At 40.3% G+C, this 21,736-nt stretch overlaps 1 protein-coding gene across 1 annotated transcript; it reads right to left on the bottom strand.

The window, feature by feature from the left end:
• Positions 1 to 8,840: 8,840 nt before the first annotated feature.
• On the bottom strand, positions 8,841 to 21,736 carry GATM (glycine amidinotransferase). Its single transcript, XM_014887753.2, has 9 exons — positions 21,589 to 21,736; positions 20,987 to 21,202; positions 16,453 to 16,648; positions 15,134 to 15,324; positions 13,712 to 13,849; positions 13,257 to 13,421; positions 11,519 to 11,582; positions 11,302 to 11,418; positions 8,841 to 9,882 (listed from the first exon to the last, which is right to left on the bottom strand). The coding sequence occupies exons 1-9, from the start codon at positions 21,655 to 21,657 to the stop codon at positions 9,770 to 9,772; spliced, it is 1,269 nt and encodes a 422-aa protein (XP_014743239.1). The 5' UTR covers positions 21,658 to 21,736; the 3' UTR covers positions 8,841 to 9,769.

Here is a 21,736-nt window from a genome sequence, read left to right as displayed (position 1 = left end):
TTTCCCTTTACAGGTCACCCATTTAGTGACATATTAGCTATGTTCCAGAGTAGGCAAACTCAGTCTTCTGAAGTTTGCTTGCATTAAATATCAGGCAAAAGTGCTGTATCTCATTATCCACGTAGGTGTCCATGTTATGTCTTCTGCTTTGATGACATTCTGTGGCAGTAATTTTCACAGGTTTTTTTCGTTTTGAATTGGCCATTTCCTAATTTAAAACAGAGCAATCAAAGGAAACACTTTCCACATATGCAGCATAAGATAAACTTTCCTATGGTTGCTGTGGAGCAGCAAACTCACAAGGTTTTCAGCTTCAACCTTTAGTGTAAACCAGACATCTGTTTCGAGTTGTGTCAGATCACAGGAAGGATAGCCCACAGCTTGGTTTACTCCAAACTAATTTAGGAAATCAGAACTCTCCCCATGGATGAGTCATGAGCTTCTTGGGCAATGACAGGCCAGACACATTTGTCTCTGCAGCCTGGTGGTTTTCCCTGTAAAATGGGTGATGGCTCTTTCCCCCATCTGGAGGTGACTTGCAGCTGGAGGATGTAGCCCCAATACCAAGCCTGTTTGTGCATCTGCAGTCCTGATGTCAAAGTCCACCAGGAAAGGATGAAAAAGAAAAGGGAAAGTGCAGAATGGGTCTAAAGATGGCTTTGAAGTACAGCCCAGGAGCAGAGATCAGGAAGTGAGAGCTGTAATTGCAGCTGGGTATCAGTTTCCTTTTTTATTTCAGGATTGCCCACAGCATGCTGGAGTTGCTGCCTCAGAAAGCAGGCAGGAACAACACTCACCTCTGCAGGAGAGCAGAAGCTGCTGTTAAATGGAAGAGCCACAGAGACAAAACAGCTCTTTGCTTTTCTATTGCAGAGGCAAAAAGAAAGTACCTTGAACATGACTGAAATTACTTTTACTACTTCTGGACCAGCCAAGAAAGCTAAAAACTATTTCTTATTTTGTTTCCTAAGGAAATTGCACTGTATTGCTTGTGGGGTCTGCCCGAGATCCTTGAAATGGGGCCAGATTCAAGTAAATTCAGTAGAGAGGAGACATCGGGTTACAAAAGCAGGTGGTCCAGCAGACCAGAGAGATTCTGCAGATATCCCCAGAGTGGAAGGCTCCTAGCTGAGCTCACACCATCAAGGGAAGGCACCAGTGTCACAGACAGGGCCGTTTGACATCAGTCTGGGGACAGGTTTATTCCAAGTGCCTTGAGCCTGGCAGTGCTGGCCATGAGTGACACCCCAGCACTGTTCAGACCTCAGCAAACTGCACGTTCAGCTGCTCACATGGTGGGTGCAAGCATAAACCTGGGACCTCAGATGTGACAGGGCTTCTACACAAGCCCTGGTAATGCTGCTCTTTATGGAGCTGCCCTGGCCCTTCCAAGCTGCTGCCTCAAGCAGATGTGTCAGAACAGGTTAATAGACATCCTGCTGTAACTTTAATGCTATTAGCCAACATTAAACAAAGGTTTACATTTTTTTTCCGTCCCAAGATAAGCCGCAAGGCAGGGATCAGGGCTGCTATGAGAAAACACGGACTGTTGGTATAGTGAAATAAACCTGTTTGCTCCAGTTACAAAAGGCTGTGAGCTGAACTCAAGGGCCCAAGTCTTCAGGGAAATGACAGCATCTTGAAGACCATTGCAAAGGATTTAGGTTTTGGTATTTACTAGGCATACCTTGAGTATTTGACCATTATCTATCTTTTCTTGTTTAGGAAAGAAATCTCATTTTTCATGATATAGTGCTTATCTTTTAGCAGAAGCAGGATCTGAATAGGCTGGTGTTTGCAGACAGCAGTGGTGCAGTACAGCCCGTCTCTCAACCTCACAGTGAAGAAAACGGGCTACAGTTGTGAAATCATTGCCTAACAATTGATAAGGACAACTGCTGCAATCCTCTCCCTGCCTCCCCTTGGCCAGCATCCCGGTTACCACATTACTGGATATACAGAAAAGAGAATGGCAGTGTGGTTAAAGTACAAGCCACACACATAAAAGACAGAATTTATCTCCATGTCTAGTCTAGTTTCCTCTTTCACCTTTGGCCAAGTAATTCTTTGCAATTCTTCTTTTTCCTCCTTTCATAACAATATTTGCCATCTTTCTGACAGCCCTTGAGTTCTCCCAAGAAATGGGGCTTTGTAAATAGGGCTGGGGAGAAACCTGTCCCTTCAAAGAAACCCATGTCAGGTGCCTTGTACAAGGTGCTGCAGGAGACTCTTTTAGGAGGCCTTTGCTTTGCAGAAAAATGGGGTTTCTTTATACCTTGTTTCAAGCCAAGACAGTCATTCCCATTTCAACCTTCTTTTCAGGAGCTCCCCAGGGCACCATAACACCTTGCATCATGAGATGCCAGCTCTTGATGCCAGCAATCCCAAGAAAAGTCCAGCCCACCACAAGACCAAAGAAATTTGGTTCTCACATTCTTACCCTGAAATGAAGAGGGATGTATGCAGTTTCTCAGTCTCCAAAATTTATAACTCTTGAGAACAGCAAGCCCACACCCTCTATTGCCACTACCACACTGAAGGATGCAATGACTATTTTCTCCCATGAGAGAAAACCCTGTGGTAAACCAACTACTTGTATGTGTTAGATAAATACTGATGAAGTGTTAAGTAATGGGACTTTCAATGATATTTTAAAAACCTCGAATGTGTTATCACTTCCTATTCCACATGGATGCCTCAAGATCAGTGGCAATTGTATTGCTCACTAAACAACTGCAGGACAAAACCTCACAAGTTCTGCATGAGCTGAGTAATAAAACCTGGGTCACTGAACTGCAGCTCCCTTGAACACAGTTCAGTATTTCAACCAGATAGGGCCAAACTTTACCCAACATCCCTATATACATCAAGCAGGTCACCCAGCAGTTATTTCAGTGCCTTGCTGACTCAGAAGTAATATAGACAAAAGAGGAAACAGGAGAAACTGCGTTTGGATTTAAATTTGCTCTTCAAAAGTGCAGCATAAATAAGGTTCTACCCAGATGATATTTCAACTTGCAAAAGAAATAACGTGCAATTTGCAAGCAATTCCTGCTTCTGTAGAAACTCAAATTGCATTTTGTCCTAATGAGTTGGAATGTCTTAAGGGTAATGTGAATAGAGTCTAGTTAATCTTAAATTCTAGTTCTTCCAAATACATTTTATATTTCTAAGAGCAAGTAGTATATTTTCATTAACTGAAGGAAATACTCTAGAATTAAGCCGAGGGAACAGGAACTGCCAAGATACACCACATCATCCACAGAAATCTCACCTATATTGGGTCTCAATAAAATATCAGTATTTGGTCTTAATTTCTTGTAAAGAAGAAGGCATAAGTGAACCCAAATACGGTATCTAAAAGAATGGGGAATGACCCTATAAATATGTGGCTTTTGGGCCAAAATTTTAAAGTTAATGGCTATGTCAAACCATGTGATGCTCAGCCCACGTAAGGGAGATTTAAAAAAGAACAATCATCCTCATTTGGCCCTGATTTTATTTCTGGCAACCTATGTAAGCCCAAATAATACAGCCAGCCCTTAAGGAAAAGTCTGTGTCCCTACACTCAGAGCCATCATTACCACGTGTATAGACAGGCACTTTTTTGATGCTGAAAAATAGTAATTTATGTATTATCAAACAAATTATATATCTACAGCTGGGAAAAATCTTGAGGTGTTTTCAAGGATTTCGATCAAAACATCATCAGAAACAAGATGAGTAAACAAAAAGTCGTTCTAAAACATCCCTTAGGATAGATAGGCTGCAGGAAAGCTACTGGTGTCATAACAGCACCCTCTAGTGCTGCTGTCACTGGGCTTTGCCAGCACTTCCTGGATAAAATTTGACATTTGGTGTCAAGATTAAACCTCTCTTGTCCTAGACACAGCTCACTATAAGGTCAGAATAGCAATATCATCTTATGGACAAAATGAGACATAGACGGCTATGGAGACAAATCCACCATTACTAACAAATATTTGAAGAGAGAGTTTGCAATTAGCTGTGTTAACAGTACCTGCACCCCAGTAACTCCCAAGTTATGGAAATAAAGACCAGTGCAAAGGTGGAGATTAGTTTCTGGTTGTTCAGTGGAAAAGAAATGAGATTGCCCCCACAGACTTCAAGTAATGTCGAGATGTAGCCCAAAATGAACAAATGTCAGACTGCTGTGTTTTACCCCAGGCAGTAGTGAAGCCCCATGGAGCCTCCTGCTCACCTTCCCTGGTGGGATGGGAAACTGGAAATGTAAAAGAGACAAAGCTCATGGGTTGAAATAAAAAATTCAATAGGTAAAGCAAAAGCTGTGCACACAAGGAAGGCAAAACAAGGGATTTATTCACCACATTCCATGGGCAGGCTGTTCAGGAGAGCAAGGCTCTATGAAACCTACACAGCGACTTGAGAAGACAAACACCGTCACTCTGAACATCACCCTCTTCCTCCTTCTCCCCCCATGCTTTCTGTGCTGAGCACGGTCTGGGGTATCCTGGGGCCAGCTGGGATCAGCTGTCACAGCTCTGTCCCCTCCCAGCTCCTTGTGAGAAGCAGAAAAGGCCTTGGCCCTGTGCAAGAACTACAACATCCCTGTGTTATCAACACTGTTTCCAGAATAAATCCAAAACAAATCCCGAGACCAGCTACGGTGAAGAAATTAACTATGTCCCAGCCAAAACCAGCACACAGCCACAACAAAATAGATACATAAGTCTAAGTGTCCATAAACTTAGCCAAATACTCATCTGCCACAGAGGTGAACACAAAAAGATGAGGGCAAGATTGAGTACGTAAAACAGGGTGGGTGAGATACCATCCTTGAGAAGAAGGTTAAGCATGACTTTACAAAAACATGGAGCAGCTGCAAGGAAACCAAGCCACAGTGACCAGCACCCTTTCTCCACCTCATTCCTTGCAGCTGTAGGGAAAGCCCAGAAGGAATTAGGTTGCCCTAAGTGCTACACAGAGACACACCCATCCAAACCTGCTAATAACTCAGCCTTCATCCCATTGCATGCAATATTCAGAATATGCCTTTCTCCAAGTGCCTCACATGGGACAATGCCACAATTTTAATCACACTGCATTTGTCACTGCAGTGTCCAATACCCTAAAGAGATGAAGTGAAATCCAAAACTCCCTGAAGGTAAGTACTGGAATGTTAAAAACAAAAAAATCCTCTGATGCAGTAGGAGAGGTATATTACATGTTAGGAAATGACACCAGTGAGATACCAACACAAAACCACAAACTAGTATTTCTACACTTTTTTTCTACCTGCAGAAGCACAGTTAAGTCTATCAGGTCCTTTAATGATCATCCCTGTAGATAACAGATAGATTAACATACTTGAGGGACTACCTCAGTCTCTGCCAGCTGGAATCATCCTCATGTTACCCTCTCTGTGTCTCAAAGTTTCTCCCTCATTCTTGTCATTTGAGACACAGAGAGTGGGCAGAGAGGGTGTAAACTGTTACAGAGCATGCCTTGGATTTTGGTAGTTCATTTTTTGTGGGGCTGGACAATTCTTCACATTGCCAATCTTCTGAAAATAACATAGCAGTAAAAAATTCTTTGGAAGGTTGTGTTTCTCATTCCTGTATTTGGCTTCATTAAGTCATAACTTGTGACAATTTGCTATGAACTAGTGAATCAACCACTAACTTGGGACACCATTCATTATCATAAAGCTATTTCCTGCCTGCTTAATTAACCTCAGAGAATGCTGTAGCAGAAGGAAAGCAGAAGCAGACCCTCTTGGGAAGTGATAAATGCTGGAGGCTGAGGGGTATCCTGACACTTTCAGCACAGCTAAACACACTGGGTTTCTCCCTAGCAGGAATAAAGTGCCTCAGATGGTCTGGAACGCTAGAACAGGGAAATCAACTCTAGAAGCATCTTTAACTACCAGAAATATACATGGATCCAACACTCAAATTTCCACCTGCACTGCATGACACCAGAAAAAAAAATTCTTCAATAACCTTAATTTCTGACCTAAAAACCAAGACTAATTTTAAATGGAGGTAAGTAGACATCAGCCTACCCTTGTTAGACATTAACAGCAGTTGCAGAACTGTCCACCAGGCTTTCCAGTCTGGGTTTTTAATCATATGGGTGGCAAGTAGTGGAGCCAAAAGAAAGTATTTTAAACTGGACAGCAGAAACACTCAGAAAACACTGAAGCAAGAAACAAACCATTTCTGCTAGGATAGACACAGCTCAAAGCAACCGACTGGAAAAAACCCATTCTTTCCCTTTTGCCCACTAAGTAGGGCAAACACGCCCCTCTCTTCCTGCAGTTTGTCTCCCGCGGGCTCTCAGCATTCCCAGCCATGAACTCCACACACAAACAGGAGGCAATTCCTACCTCAGAGACTTCACCTTCCTCCTACATCCTCTCTGGTTCGATACTGGTACTTGAAGCATTTTATCTTATCTAGAAAGCAGCCATGAAGAGCCTTTATTACAGGCATCTGTGCAAGTACACATCCCTTGTCATAACCAGCAAGTTTATTGGAGCCTTGTTTCAGCAGGAAAATGAGAGGAAAATCCCAGGGTCCCTGCCCAGGGAGTGGTCAGCTAATTCCCTGCAGCTGATTGAGCCCACCCTGAAAACCTCTCTCTGAATTTGCCAACTGATTTATCATCTGTCCTTACAGCTCTAATTGCAGATTTAGATTGTCTGTTTTGAAAGCTGACCTTCCCTGAAGCAAGTATTTAAGGCTTACATATCCAGTGAAAAATAATTATGGAGAATTCAAGTCCAGCCCCTATTAAATTTGCTTTATTTACATATAAACTGCACTCTGGAGCAGAGGTGGTCAAACACCATCATGCCTGCTTCCTGTGGCCAGTATGATCCTGTTGCCCACATGTAATTTGGCTTCATGAAATTGCTTGTAATTCAATATCAGAGCAGAAACCAAGTCTGTTTCTCACTGCAGACTCCCATTTCCAGGTTCTTGTCTAACCAAAACCAACTGTGACACTGACTGACCTCCATAAAAATAACTTGGAAGATTATATGTATTACTATTATGTGGTGTCATCCACCATAACACTATTACATATCATGTTCCCTTCATCATTCCTCTAAAGGTTTTTCTGTCTCTGTATTATTCCCTCTTGATCAGGTTGCTGGGGAAAATGTTGACTCTTAACAGCATTTTTCAAGTTATTCCACTATACAGAAAGCCCCTTAGAGCTTTAAAACTTACCTTTGAACTTTTTTTATCATTGCATTCCACTTCATAAATTCTCTCCTATAGCTGCACAATCGTATCTCCAACTAACATTGATAGCACAGAAGAGATTGTAAGACAGGGCAGTTTTACATTTGGCAATTCAGACATGCACATCCACCCAAAGGACATTTGCAAACATAGCTGTGAATAAACTGCTCCCTGCACTGGTGGGAAACTGTAACTGTTCCAGGAGAGATGCAAACTTTGTCCTCCCTGGTCTTGTGCTGCAGAAGACTTAGAGAGAATCCACATCGTTCCTAAATAGTCTTGGCTTTAGTAGGCTGGAGCAGGTCCCAAGCATTTACTGTTTAACCCTCACTGTACCTCATGGAGCACCCAAGTAGAGTTCCCTTGCAACTTATCATGGAAATAGACTGGCTAATGGACTGCTTTATGGCCACTGGAAGAGTCAGGTCTGAGAAAGTCTCAGACTGAGAAATACTGAGCAATACTGAGAAATACTCACAGCACCAGATCCTGCTCTGTCCCAAAATGATGGTAGTGACACTTCCTCAGGTCAGTGCATTCCTGCTACTGTGTGTCTACAATCTGTATTCTGACACTACTGCTGATATTGAACAGGAAGCTTCTGCTCAAATGGAACAACTTCTCTGCCTTTCATGTTGAAAGAAAGATGACTTAAGAGACAAGTCTGTTACTCAACCAGTCAAGGTATCCATGGAGTAGGTAAAATAACTTGTATTATTGGCAGAAAAAAAACCCAAACAACTTCAGAAACATAATGGTGGTGTTCAAGCTGAAAGATTTGCTACTGTGTGCAGTTCAAGATTTTTTTTTAAAAGGCTTTTAATAAGGGATAAACAAAAAAACTGGGAAAAGGCTGAAATCTTTATAAAGCCAGAGTGTCACCTATAACATGACACAAAAATATAGTTTCCTTAATCCTGGAGGCATCCAGGGTGCCCTTGTCTGTTATTAATCCACATTGGGCCAGTTTCTAGTGGTTTCACCCATAGCTGGTGGTATCTGATGCCAAGCAGACACACAGACATTTTGGCACTGCAGCATGCAGAGCAATGGGAGAGATGACGTGCTGTGCATGCTGCTCCAGTGCAGCTGCCCAGCTCCAGTGCCAATAGTGGAAAACAAAGCTTGGTTAGAGGAAGACTCAGACAAATTTCCATTGTCTATAAAGCCTTGCTTTTAAAGGGAAAATAGACACCATCTCTACCTCATTAAGTGCTGGCAGCTGTCCAATTATCTCTTTCCATTTTGTATATGTCAAAGCATTCTAGATTGTTGATATTTGACTTGTTTAGCCCTACCCAACTCTAAAATGTGATCATACATCTTGTATGTGAGCATGTTCTGCCTGACATCTTTTCTGTCAGGGTACACTGCATTGTAATAATAGAGTCCTCCACAGTGCAGCAAGTGGTACCTTCCCCCACCAGTCATAGTTCTGTGCAAAACAGAAGTAGAAACATGGTATATGAATAATACACTACAAAGGTTTTCTGCATTATACAAGAATTTAAGATGTTACCTATTTTACAGGGAAAAAAATTTCCATGTGTATTTTGCCACCATCCAGACATTTCATACTTACACATTAAACAGAAGGGCAACAAATTGAGAATGCAAAAAACTTTATTAGCATAAAAAGTACATATTTAGGAATCAAAACTCAAATTCCTTCACGGCATCAGGCATGTTTGATACATATTTCTGTATCTGCTACAGCTGAAGGAAGTCCGGGTTGTATGATGTCAGAAGCTTAAAAGCTGGGGGGAGTTATTGTTGGGTTTTTCTTTTGTGCCTCTTTTTAAGTTATGTAAACAACTCAGAGTGAAACCTATACAAGCAGAATATTAGCTAGCATTTGTACACTTAAAAGTTAAATAAAACCCATTTTCAGCAATACAAAAAGCAATATAAAAAAGTACTCAGGTACATGACATGCATCAGAAGAAAATGTAGAACATGACAAGTAAGTGAACACGTCTTGAAAGTTAGATCACACTGAAAATTCTCTGTAAATATCTGTATGGCTAGACATGAAAAACATGATAAAATAAAATTGCTTGGTTCCCTAAGAGTTCTGCATCTGTTTCAACTTCATTAGACATTAATATATTAGAACGATGAGGTGGTTAAAAGGAATAAGAAAAGTTTACTCAAGTTTCACATTTCAAGCTGCCTATTTGATAAGGTAACTAGACAGAGGTAGATATCCAGTATTAGTGGACAAGCTGTTCTAACAAGAGCTTTTAGCTATCTTGTCAAGCTTTTACATTCAAAGCCAATGTGAAAAGGCTTCACAGATGAAGGATGTCTTTCAAAAAGGCAGCCAGAAAACCTGTATTGCTGATGGAAGTAGTTTCAACTATCCTACTGAAAGTGAAGGGTATTCAAGAATAAAACATTACCCAGACCATTATGAGGACACCACTTATCAAGCACTAGAGCTCATGCAGTCATTTTAACAAGAGTGACAGTGATTTGCTCATTTCCTATGCCTATTTTAGAAGCTGAACCATTGCTACCTACTGGGCTCATTCCTAGTCAAAGTAGGACTGCAGGGTGCCACGGCGGCGGATGTCACACGTCCAGCAGTGGAAGCCACCTCCCAGAGAATTGGCATGGCGAATGTTCACTTTAATTGTGGAAATGCCTGCAAGAAATGTACAAGGCACACTTTAAAATTAGATCCTCAACTTCACATGGCAAGCTCTGATCAGAACATTAGATGATACTATATCAGATCAAATGGCTAGATGTAGATTTGGAAGGTATTTCCTACTAGCTTGTTAAGAATTTGTTTTCCCAAATTCTAGGCAGAGAACAAACTAAGAACATAGCTGGCTTGTTTATTCTGGTGATACCCTCAGGAATGCACAGTGCCTGGAGCACAGCCAGGGTCTGATGTGTTATGATGTGCCAATACTAAAAAGATAAATTTAGGTTTTGCAGTATATGAGGAATTAGCTGAAATTCTGCTACAATTTATGATCAGGACACATTTTCAGAAATATGTGTGAGCATTTATGATTCAGACACTGAGTGTGCTCTTTAAAGTGCCTCTCAAGAAAAGAAGCATTCAAGGTAGACAACTCTGACTCCTCCTTTCTCTGAATGGGAAAAGAGGCTTTTACTCCCTAGGTTAAGCTTCCCACTCCTTTTCAGCTCTGATGGATATCACAGCTGTGGCTCAGCCTATATAAAGTCCTAACAGAAGGATCAGACAACTTCTCTGTTACAGAGTTTTCCTTTTTGCTTCTCAGCACTTCCAGGAGCTCAGGAGCAGCTCAGTAGAATCAGTCAGCAATAGTTTTGTTCCCAGTGGACCCATCCCAGTCCTACGAACTTTCTGACTACCAGAGTTTATTTAGAATTTACATAGACTGTGAAGTTCAAGGGTGAAAGATAAGCCATGATTAGCATTAATAGCCTCATTATTTAAGTACTTTCAAGTATTTTAAAATCCTCAACTCTTTAGTCATGCTATAAAACAACCTAAGACTGAGCAGCTGTGCATAATAAGACTTCCATTTTTTATGTTCAAATACAGTTCTCCTGTCACTGCATATCTGAAGGAATTCCACTCTATCCTGAAGTTACATCTCACAGGACTGAAACTGAGCAGAAATACCTGGGTTAAGTGGTCTTAATTTGACATTTTAAAGTGCAATGAGTTTGCAGCTAGAAAAATCTGAAAGCATTATGGCAATGATAGATTCCCAGCTCTGTATCATACAGCAATAGATGCACTCAACCTCTGCCAGACAAATGTTGACCTCAAACTGAACACTTTACATTGAAAAAGCTCATTCAAAGGCATCCTAGCAAGAACTTTAGTTGCTGCTCATACCTTTATGTGCTGCAAGCTGTAGGGGGCAAAAGAAGATCATATTTATATAACTGAAGTACTCAGGAGAAAAATCACTGAATTATTCCTACTTGCTAATGCAGCTGTTTGAGTACTTTGTCCAGTGCTGGCTGCTTTGACTACTTTAAGTGAAACCTCCATTCACCCTGGCTGGTAGCACAATAATTTTCTTTTAAGTATATGGAGAAGTGTGTTAGGACATACCCAGCTTTTCAAACATCTTCTGAATCGATGTCTCGTTGGCATCCACCATCACACGTTTCTCATCCAGCATCAGGACATTCATGGAGAGCCACTTAGAAGACATCCACAGTGGGTGATCTAAAACAGGAGAATAAACATTGTACTGTGCTAATGTCACTCTATATTAATACCCTTAAGAGTAGTCTTGGACTCCTTAGAAAAGGAAGGGTGACTGTACCATCTGGGATGAGTGGCACTGGGGGTTGAATCACAGTCCAGCCAGCTTTCTTGAAGAGCTCAATCTGGAAGAGCAATTTAAATATATTCTCAAGAGGGTTCTTAGAGTATCACATTATGTCCTTCAACCCATGCCAGATTTTCCCAGAATATTCCAATATGCATGACATCCCCTGCCCTCAGTTCACCATTCTGGCCCTCATTCAGGCTTCATCTACAAGCTTTCATACAAGCATTTTTTAAAAGTCTTTTTAGATCTTGCATACCAACAACATTTATTTATATTGGTTTTATATATGCTAGATATGTTAAAGACAATAGCATTTGCAGTTTGGAGCTTGTTGTAAATGTTGGTAACAACCAAAACATATTCAATTATTTTTTGTGTGTTATTTTTTCCTATATGATTATAAAAGCCATTAACATGAGTTACCTGATGTTTCTAAAAGCAAACCCATCAGAAATAACACAAAATTACCTTTCCTTCACACTTTATAAGAAAATTAATATGCAGTTCATTTAATAAAGGGAACAACGTAAGGGCATCCCAAGGAATATCTTGTGTCTCTCTAAGATTTACACAATTAAGTTAAAATTAAGAAGAGGATAATTTGGCAAAGGAGAATTGACTTTTCATCTTCATCGTTTGAAGAGCTGGAAGAATATTCGAGCGTTACCACGAGGTGGAGCTCCAATCCCGAGCTTAATAACTCAATAACCAGCCCGGGCTGCCAGGATTTTAGAGAAAAGCTCCCTTTCATCGGTACCATTCAAGAAAAGCCCCCTTTCATCCGCACCATTCACACACACCCCCACCACTCCCCGGTCATCCAGAACTGCCAAAGCAGTTTTTATGAAAGCAAGCTGCATTTCTCTTTTCTGTTTACACAGACAGCAGTTTTCCCTGAAAAAAGTCCCAGAACATGGGTCGAACACAAGGAGACCAAGAACATCCTCTTTCAAGTAATATTATGAAAAACTGTGGAAGGGAAAAGGGGAGGGAAAAATAATATTGTTTTAAAAAATATATTGTCAGAATGGATGCTAAAGGAGGCAGTAGTTCATTTAGACCATTGGCACTGACAGTGCTTGCCAAGGAGAGCCCAAGGCTGCTTTTAGGAGCTGTGCTCTGCACTTGGCTCCATCGTGTGCAGCACCCAGCTCCATCCCTCTGCTTCAGTGCCAGCTCAGCTATTCCTGTGGGATTGTACAGCTTCTGAAGTCACATCCTCACAAAAATCCTCAAGCACTGCAGTGCAAGTAACATGACTGTAAGAGAGATGAGCTCTCATTCTCTGGAAGTCTTTCTGATCTCACTGTGCTGCTCAGCAATATTATCTTTTACTCGGTGTGGTAGCAGGTTTTATATATCTCTCCTCTTCCCTACTCTTCAGAAGGTATTCAAAGCTGAATGCCTGAGCAACTACCAGCTTCCTGCCATTTGTTCAATTAATACCAAAGGAAAGGCTTCCAAAATGGGAATAACAAGAGAGATTTTTCATCTGAGCAGAAGAAGCCCTTCAGTTTCTCTTAGGATACAACTGAATTATTCAAGCAGTGGAAGTGTTCAGAGAAGTAGTATATCCCAGGTGCTTGCTTTGATACATTATTAAAAATTAGATTACTTCCATCATATTTAACCATGGACCTATGAAGCAACAGTGCAATGTGTGGAATTGTAATTACCCACCTGAGTGGTTTTTAAACACAAAACACTTTCCCCCCTTGTACACTCTCACCTGATGACAGGGACGGTCTGGGTTAGAGAGCACAAGACCAGGCCCAATGATATTAAAAGTGGCATCAATGTGCATAGGGTTGGGATCCTTAAAGGATATTACATGCACTCTATAGTCTGGTGCAAGGTGTCGCCTCATCCATTCAATACCCATGTGGTTTGTAACCTGAAAAACAGGACAAATTCAGCTTTACTAGGCTACAATATAAACTACATCTAAGTTTAGTTTGTCTAAGGTTTTATTTCATTAAATATTTAAAGCAAATATAATAGAGAATTTTGTGCCTTTTGCTAATCCCTTACCTGGAAGGCAGTCTTACCCTGTATATCAAACATTCTATGAAGAACAATTTCTTCTGCCAACTCTCTTATTTTAACACTGCTCAGGAATTTTAAAAGAAAAAATACCAGTCATTAAGAGAGATACCAAAACTGTTGGAAGAAAGCTTTGTTTACCTGGCTCCTTTGCACAAAGATATCTCTTCCAGCTCTAATGAAGTCAGCAGCATCAAAGCATGGCTCGAATTCAGTAGTTACAAATTTTCCCTGAGCAGCCAGTTTATGCCTGTCTTCAACAGAGTGGATTGGATAATTCTAGTTGTAGAAAAGAAAACAGCTTTAGGTTGGAGATGTTAAAATAAAGTTCTCTAATAATTTGCTAGTAAAGAGTAATTTGAAATCAGGAAAATGTGTTAATATTGATAGCTAGTGTTCCTTGGAGGTGGTTTCGGTTACTTCTTATTAGAATAAAAAATATAAATCTGCACTTAAAAGTGAAAGGCTTTAAGCACATTCAAGAAGGGGTCATGAGACAAGAGACAAGAGTTATATTCAGAAATTAACTGCTCTTCAGAACCACTATGTGGATAATACTCTGACTTCATGATCAAAAGTATTCATTACCAGTGGAGTTTAATACTAGTCCAAAAAAAATCACTGCACAGTGACAGAAATACTGGAATGGAAGCTATTTTCTAATGAATGTGGACTCCTCACTTTTCCACATTTTAGAATGGAGCAGAACTTCAAGCTAGAATATGGATCATTCATATTATTATATATAATTTTAAAATTGAACAAGGCAATTCAGTACTAGTGAGATGCAAAAATCCAGCACAAATGAAAAATACCAGGTAAGTAGTTACAGGCTCTAGAAGTTTTCTATACTGAATGTGACCCTAAGGTAAATTTGATTAACAAAGTCTCCTTCATATTATTGATGACTATTCCCAGAAAGTTGCAATCATTTCACAAGTAGTTTACTGCATTTATTGTAAATGCTGCCACCAAGGTTCTGGTGCATTTGGGGGCTTATAGAAAACTACCAGAATTGTCCAAGTCAAAATTATTACGAAAAAAATTAAGAAACTATTCACTAAAGTATTTTGAAGGTAAATACAGTTTAGATCTTTCACTATTTCTTTTATCTAACTTTCAAAATACCAATCATAATGCAAAATAATGAGTTTATGAGTTGGGTTTTTTCTCTAACAAAATACATATTCTTTCCCACTTTCCCAATGCACCCAGGACATATGGACATTCTCAGGGGATCTTTAGTCTTGAAAGTAATCTCTGTGATGTTTTTCTAGCATACCTTCCTCTTTACTAATGCTCAGTTACAGCCAGTAACCAAAACAATTCAAAGCAGAGGAATTCAACAGACACAACTTCCTGTTCCTTGTTCTTTAACTGCACACACTGAGTTTCAGCTGGAAAGGCTGCAGCATGTTTGCACAGACTAGGGAAAAAAAAATCTCCAGAGTTGCTTTGTGCCATTCCCTCTCACTCTTTGTGAGTCCTAAATATCAGGTTGAAACTATCAATAAAATTCTGTATAACAAGAAGTGAAGTTGTGAAGGAAAATGGGAGCAGTACCTGATCATAGAGTTCATCTGCCATTGTGGGTTTTGGGGCAGTTGTCCACTTAGCACCACTGTTGAAATAATCTTTGATTAGTCGTCTGTATGCCCTGTACTCAAAGAACCGAGCACGCCAAGCCATAGGTGCTTCAATAATTTCATTTCCCACCACTAAGAGGATGTCTCTTGGCATGGCAGCATACATACCTGAAAGGAAAGTGGCCATTAATGAGACAAATAAGCACTTTTCCTTTTCTTTTTACCATTATTTATATCCAAAATAATGGGAAAAAGAATTCTTAGCAATGTGAGGAAGCCAGTACATAATATCAGATCCTTACATTCTTTAGTAATTTTTCAAAGTAATATTTTTCATTCAAAATATGCAGAACTTTTGGTACAAAGCCTCACTCGTAACAGATTCACAGCTAGATGAAAGCCAACCACCATTAGGCCTCCACTTTATAATTTGGCTAATGAAAATTAACTAGACCAAGGCTTATGCATTACCCAGATGACTTTAAAAAGTGATGATGGGCAGCAAATTTTCCAAGTGAACAGAATTTCTTTATATACTATCATTTTTTAAAGTAATAGCTTAGAAGAGGAATTTGATAGAACACAGAACTAGTACAGAAGTAGTCCCATTAGATGTTTCCTTAACATTATCTATTCTTTAATGGATTTGAATTCCACTAGAAAAAATTAACATGTTTTACATTAAAGAAGCCTGAGAACTACACTTGATGAAAAGCTTGGTGTGCTCTCCCTGCAGATAACCAAAGCCACACATGGAGGAATGTGTGTAGGTAAAGGGAGATTCAAATTCCCTTGACACTAGTGAGGATCTCCCTGGTAAAGTGTTGCCTCCAACTGTTTTGTCTTCCATAGTTTATGATGGATCCAATTCCAGGATCCAATAAAGAACTCTCAAGAGGGTCAGAGAGATTTGAGCACTTGACTTTCATGTGGCAAGTAGGAGACAAAGCAGAAACATTCTACAGCTACTTTGAGGGCCATGACAGATTAGCACTTCTTGGCAGTGACAACACAGAGAGGAAACCTGGCAAGAGATGTTGGTGTGGGAAGTTCAGGTTGGGTATCAGGCAAAAGTTTTTCATCAGGAAATTCACCCAGCACTGAAGCTGGCCAGCAAATCAGGGGCACAATCTCCATCCCTGGAGATCTTCCAAGTCTTAGCTACAGAAACAATCACTGACCTCACTTAGTGCTGGTGATATTCCTGCTCCTAGCTGGAAGTAGACTAGATGACATCCAAAATATCTCAGACAAGAGCTAAACAGACAAAACCTTCAATAATGGAAACACATTTACCTGTAGACTCAAAATCAGGTGTTTTATACTTCACAGACCAGTCAATTGGATCAGGCCTCTTGACAATAACACCTTCTCCCTTCAAAATATTGCACATCTCTTCAATTTCAGCAATAGCTTTTTTTAAATGGTCTTTGGGGAAACTATGGCCTCCAAATTTCTGGTAAAATCCCCAATATTTTTCATATGTGTTTGCCTAAAACAAAAGGATACAAAGTGACAAAGAATAACCACCAGTTATTTTGAAGTGAAATAGATGCATTAGACACAATTCTTAATGTTTAAAGTTTCTTATTCTTGATCCAAATATGTTGGAGTGTGCCTTTTATCTGATTCCTGTAATATTTTGTCTACATTACACTTCAGTAAGTATTGAGTGACTAATGTTGCCAAGTGGCCATTTGGTCCCTATTACAGAACACTTGTGCAAACACACTGAGCAGGGCAAACACTGTAGACTCTGCTATTTAATACAGCTATCAGACATGTTTTTAAATTAAAACAACCTTGAGCTCATCTGCAAAATGCACACATTTGTAGTCACCTTCTCACAATGTCACTTCAGTAATGTCACAATGATGATACCAGAAATTCTAAAGCCATCCCAAGTACAGGTGACATGCCTTGTTCGCCAGAAGGGGCCATACTTCAGGTGCAGCAGCAGTCTAGAAGATGCAAAAGATGCTACATGCACCTGCCAGGACTGGATTAAAACATGCTCATCATTTACAGACCTAAATCCTCTGCTGAAATGCTATGATAGCCTTCTTTTATTAAAGACAATTAAATACAATTAAATTTGTATTAAATACAAATACAAAATTCTCATAGGTGAGAAAAAACAGATGTATAATCAAAACAAATTATGCCGCTTCAGTTTCATGTACTGATGTTCCTCTGTCATGTCAGTGTTTGCTGAGATGAAAATGCATGTAGACCCTTCTGAAGAAGGTCTGCAGAAGGGGTCAGAACAGGTCAGAAAGTTGGAGGGACAACAAGGGGATGCAGAAGAACCTGCCCTTCCAAACATGAGGTTGTCTCTTGACACTGCAGTCCTGAGCACAGTGCTGTCACCAAAATCAGCTCCTTTGTGCTAGCACTGCCATGAGCCCTGAGCAGGCAAGGCCATCCATCTGAAGGCATGCCTGATCCCCTTTAACAATCCAGGCTATTCACTCTATCCTCTGCTATTTCTGGATATTTGCTTCATGCTATAGAGGTAAGAGAGCAGAAGGAAAATCCAGCCTTAACATTTACACAGAGAGCCTCAGCACAGCCATCCTGCTCCTCTAGTACTGAAGCTTCTTCCCATCCTTCCTGAGGGAATTTGTTCTTTTTCTGTAAGTGAGGTCTTGGGAAATTTGATCACCTCAAACTTGCCAGCTGGTCAGAAGTCACATGCAGATGACATGAAGTGCTTAGCATTCCTATGGAAACATGTTCTGCTAATGAGATAAATTCATCCTGTGGATTGAAGCTGGTTATTTTCAGAGCCAGCCATGGTGTATGTGAATGTCACCAATCCCTAAGAGGTGCAGCTCCTCTCTCCACCACGTCTTCTAGCACTGCTTTTTCTCAAACCTGAGGAACCACACCTGTTTTGCAGTAATGGATGGTCTCACCCTAAAGCTACAACAGAATAAAGGTTACCACTGTAACACTGCTCATATTCCCTGCCTTCCAAGTAACTTGGAGAAGGGTATGTGGCTGGGACATGCATTTCATAGCAAATCAGGGATGACATTTCAGGCCCTTTGGTCACAGACATACAAGTCAGTTCAGAATGTTCAAAAAGGACCATGGATAGGACACACAACATTTAAAACAAACTAATTCTTTTCAGAAAGAAATTCAAGAGTTTTCTGTAAGGAAAGATTGCCTTTAAGAAACAGCAGTATTGTTCCATGTCATTGTTATTTACTTTAAATACTTGTCATGGAAAATAATTAACATTATCAAGATGTACCTTTAACCTAGTAAAAACAGTTAATAAATTCAGGATATTAAAACTCAAATTCAGATAAAAATTATTTTTGCCCAATTCAGTAGTAAATACATGTACACACTCTCATTTTCTCACTCAAGATATAAGGATCTATGTTAATAATACTCCTCACCCAAAATGCATTATTATTCACAAAATATACTGAAAAGCATTGAAGAATATAAAGCTATAAATTCAATTGCTCCAGAATACATCTCAGTTGTGGGATTTTTCACTGCAGTGCTGATTCAAGAAAGGGCATCTTCCTAATGTTAAGATTTTTCAAGTTTTCAAATATTGCATTTAGTTCTACATAGCTTGTTTCAATCTCTGAAAAGGATATGCAAGAAAGTGTCAGCTCATTAATATTCATCAGAGATGCAGGGCTCTCTATTCAATTCCTTCCTTCCTCCTTCTTATGCCAAGCACATCATTCCCACATCACAGCAAAAACACTTGAGTAAACCAAACCCTTGTCTCAAAGCAGAGGAGAGTGCTGAATGCAGCCATACTTCCTGCATTTAAATATTTGGCAAATAAACAAGCATGCAATCTTAAAACACAATCTCAATACAAGTATTTACCAAACTGTTATAATTTGAGCAGTTTTTAGAGTTTTTAGAGTGTCTCAGGTCCAAAGCTTCAAATTTTCCTTATAAGTGTAGAATTCATTAGTTTTAAACGGCAGTTTTTGTAACCAGTGACCCTCATGCACTCAGCAGACAGCCTGTGATATCCATCAGCTCCAGTTTTGCTGCTTGCAGGGGCAGGAACAGGGATTTGTGGCTACTGTATTATACTGGAGCAACACACACATACACCCCTTACTTTTCAGCCACATGGAGATTTGAACAATCATAACTCAATTAATTAATAATAATAATAATGTCAAGGTAGGACTGGACTGCTGCTTGGATTATTCAGCAATACCTTCCAGGTGTTATTATTACAGTTTCAACAGCAATATTTAACACAAAAGCAGAGAAAATTAGAGGAAACCACATCTCAACTGGCTCTGTTCCCATTACCTGTTGTGGACTTGGCAATGGACATAAAGCAAATTTAAATCTTGCTTTAACCTTAAGTCATAGGTATTCGAATTGCAGAGGTAATCCTATACTTTGTCATTCCTCACTGAGCTTTTGACATCACATGTAAGAGAAAGTGAAGTTCTGACTTCATGTGAGCAGTTATGGCTTAACAGGCAGTAAAACCTGTATAGCATGTGACACTTCAGTGAGTTAGACACTTGAAATGTTTTTTTCTGGTGCTAAACCAGGCCCCTGTCCACTGCTTAGGAACTGAATTTTGCCTCATTTAATGTCACAGTGTAAAATGTTAGACCTTTTTTCCTTACTTTTTCTATGCATTCAATATGTCAGTCTTACATAAATGCTCATACATACACCAGCATATTAGAAGTGCAAACCCTCATTCACCTCCTTCTCTGAAGCTTCTAGGATATCTTTAGTCTCTGAAAGACATAACCTGGATTCTAAAAAAAAAATATATAGAAATATAAAAAAGGCTAAGGGAAGAGAAGTGTTCTATACAAGTACATCTCAAACTTCCCCTAAACCATTTGCAGCACTTTAAACTTATTTTCGGTATCTTTGTTTGCCATTCTTTACATTCTTCCAATGTCAGATAAAAATTATTTCTCTCTTTTTTTTTAACTGAGGTCTTCTGGTCAACTTTGTCAGGATATCCTTTAAGTTATTCCTAAGGTCTCTTGGGCAGAAGCCGTGTACCAGCTCATTTTGCTGTGATAGCCATGGATTACATGCTGCTCTGCAGGTAGTGCTGTACTGTAACAACGAAAGACAAAGATTCAAGAACATGCCCACAAATGCAGGTAACACACATACTCAGCAACTTTAAAGTCCAGGTGAAGAACACAAAAATCTGGAGCAAGCCCACTTCTTAATTTGAGTGTTACTGTTTTAAATACAAGATTCCAGAGAACAAAGAATTATGGATTTATTTAAGTTGCTGACATAGCTTTAGGCACAGAAAAAATCCTGAAAAAAACAGTGGACTATATATTTCCACAAAATATTTACTGTAGCACATAGGATTTTCAGTAAACTACTTCAGAGCTGGCTGACACAAGAGTCCTGTTGGTCTACAGCTACGGGACTCAATCTTGCTCAGACTATTAAGTAGGAAACTACCCTTTTTTTTTCTTTCTAGTGGTAATCCTACTTAGCTTCAAGCCAAATTAAAGTTTCATCAGTCCAACCAACTATCTGAAAAGTTTGTGTGTGTACTCTGATAACATCAGGGCTATATTACCAGAGCAGATTGCATATATTAGAGGTTGTCTTTGCTAGTGACTTCTGTTAAAACAGCTAATTCAGTTAAAAGTCCAAAGAAAAAAGCACATCCCTCACCAACATGGCTATGCTGCAAAGTTTCACAGATATAAACAACTACCTTGGAAGAAAAGTTCTCAAGAGTAAACACCACACCTTATGCATTGTAAAGCTTAAGCAAATTTTAGATATAAATTCCACGTTTTTCTATTTAAGGTCAGTTTTTATTGTTTACCTTAACCTCCACAGAAAAAGGTGGGACACAAGCATTTTCAGCTCTCCCCACAATGACCTCTTCCAGTGGATCCCATTCATTGTATGAGCAAACAAGACAGTCCTTGGGCACAGGGCTGGGAGCCTTGTCATCAGCAGCACAGGTGTTCTGGGAGGCCGCAGCTGCCTGGGTGCTCTGGAAAGTTCGCTGCACCCATCCTGTAAAGGCTCCTCGAAGCTTAAAATAAAAATAAGAACGGAAATTATGCTTCCCTTACAAAAGACAAAAAGCTACGGCTCAGCCCACAAATGCCTTAATGCTATAATCCCAAAGCAATATATGTTATTTGGAGTATTAACAGAAACACGGCTTGTTACAGCCATTCTAATTTATTCACAGCCTAGCAGATGCTTAAAGGAGATTCTGTCCTTTAAGATACACTCAGTTTAGAGGGTAAGGAGATCGGAACACGGCACTGGGAGGGAGGATGCTGGATGAGCGTCAGCCCGCAACCCTCCCGTCACGGCTCGGAGCACCCCGGCGAAGGGACACGGGGACACGGGGACACGGGACCCCGCCCGCGGAGCATCCCCAGCCCCAGCCCCGGATCTGCGGGCACCAACCCTGGAGCCGATGTAATGCGCTGCCTCGGCGCCCCGGCTGCCCCCACGCAGGCACCGCACTCGCAGCATCGCCGCCGGCCGGACACGAGGGGACAGCTCCGAGCGCCTCCGCTTTATGAGCGCCCGGCCCGGCCCGGCCCGGCCCGCC

Source organism: Sturnus vulgaris, chromosome 13, assembly GCF_052056855.1.
Source record: "Sturnus vulgaris isolate bStuVul1 chromosome 13, bStuVul1.hap1, whole genome shotgun sequence".
Lineage (NCBI taxonomy): Eukaryota > Metazoa > Chordata > Aves > Passeriformes > Sturnidae > Sturnus > Sturnus vulgaris.
This window is presented reverse-complemented; position numbering and strand designations above follow the sequence as displayed.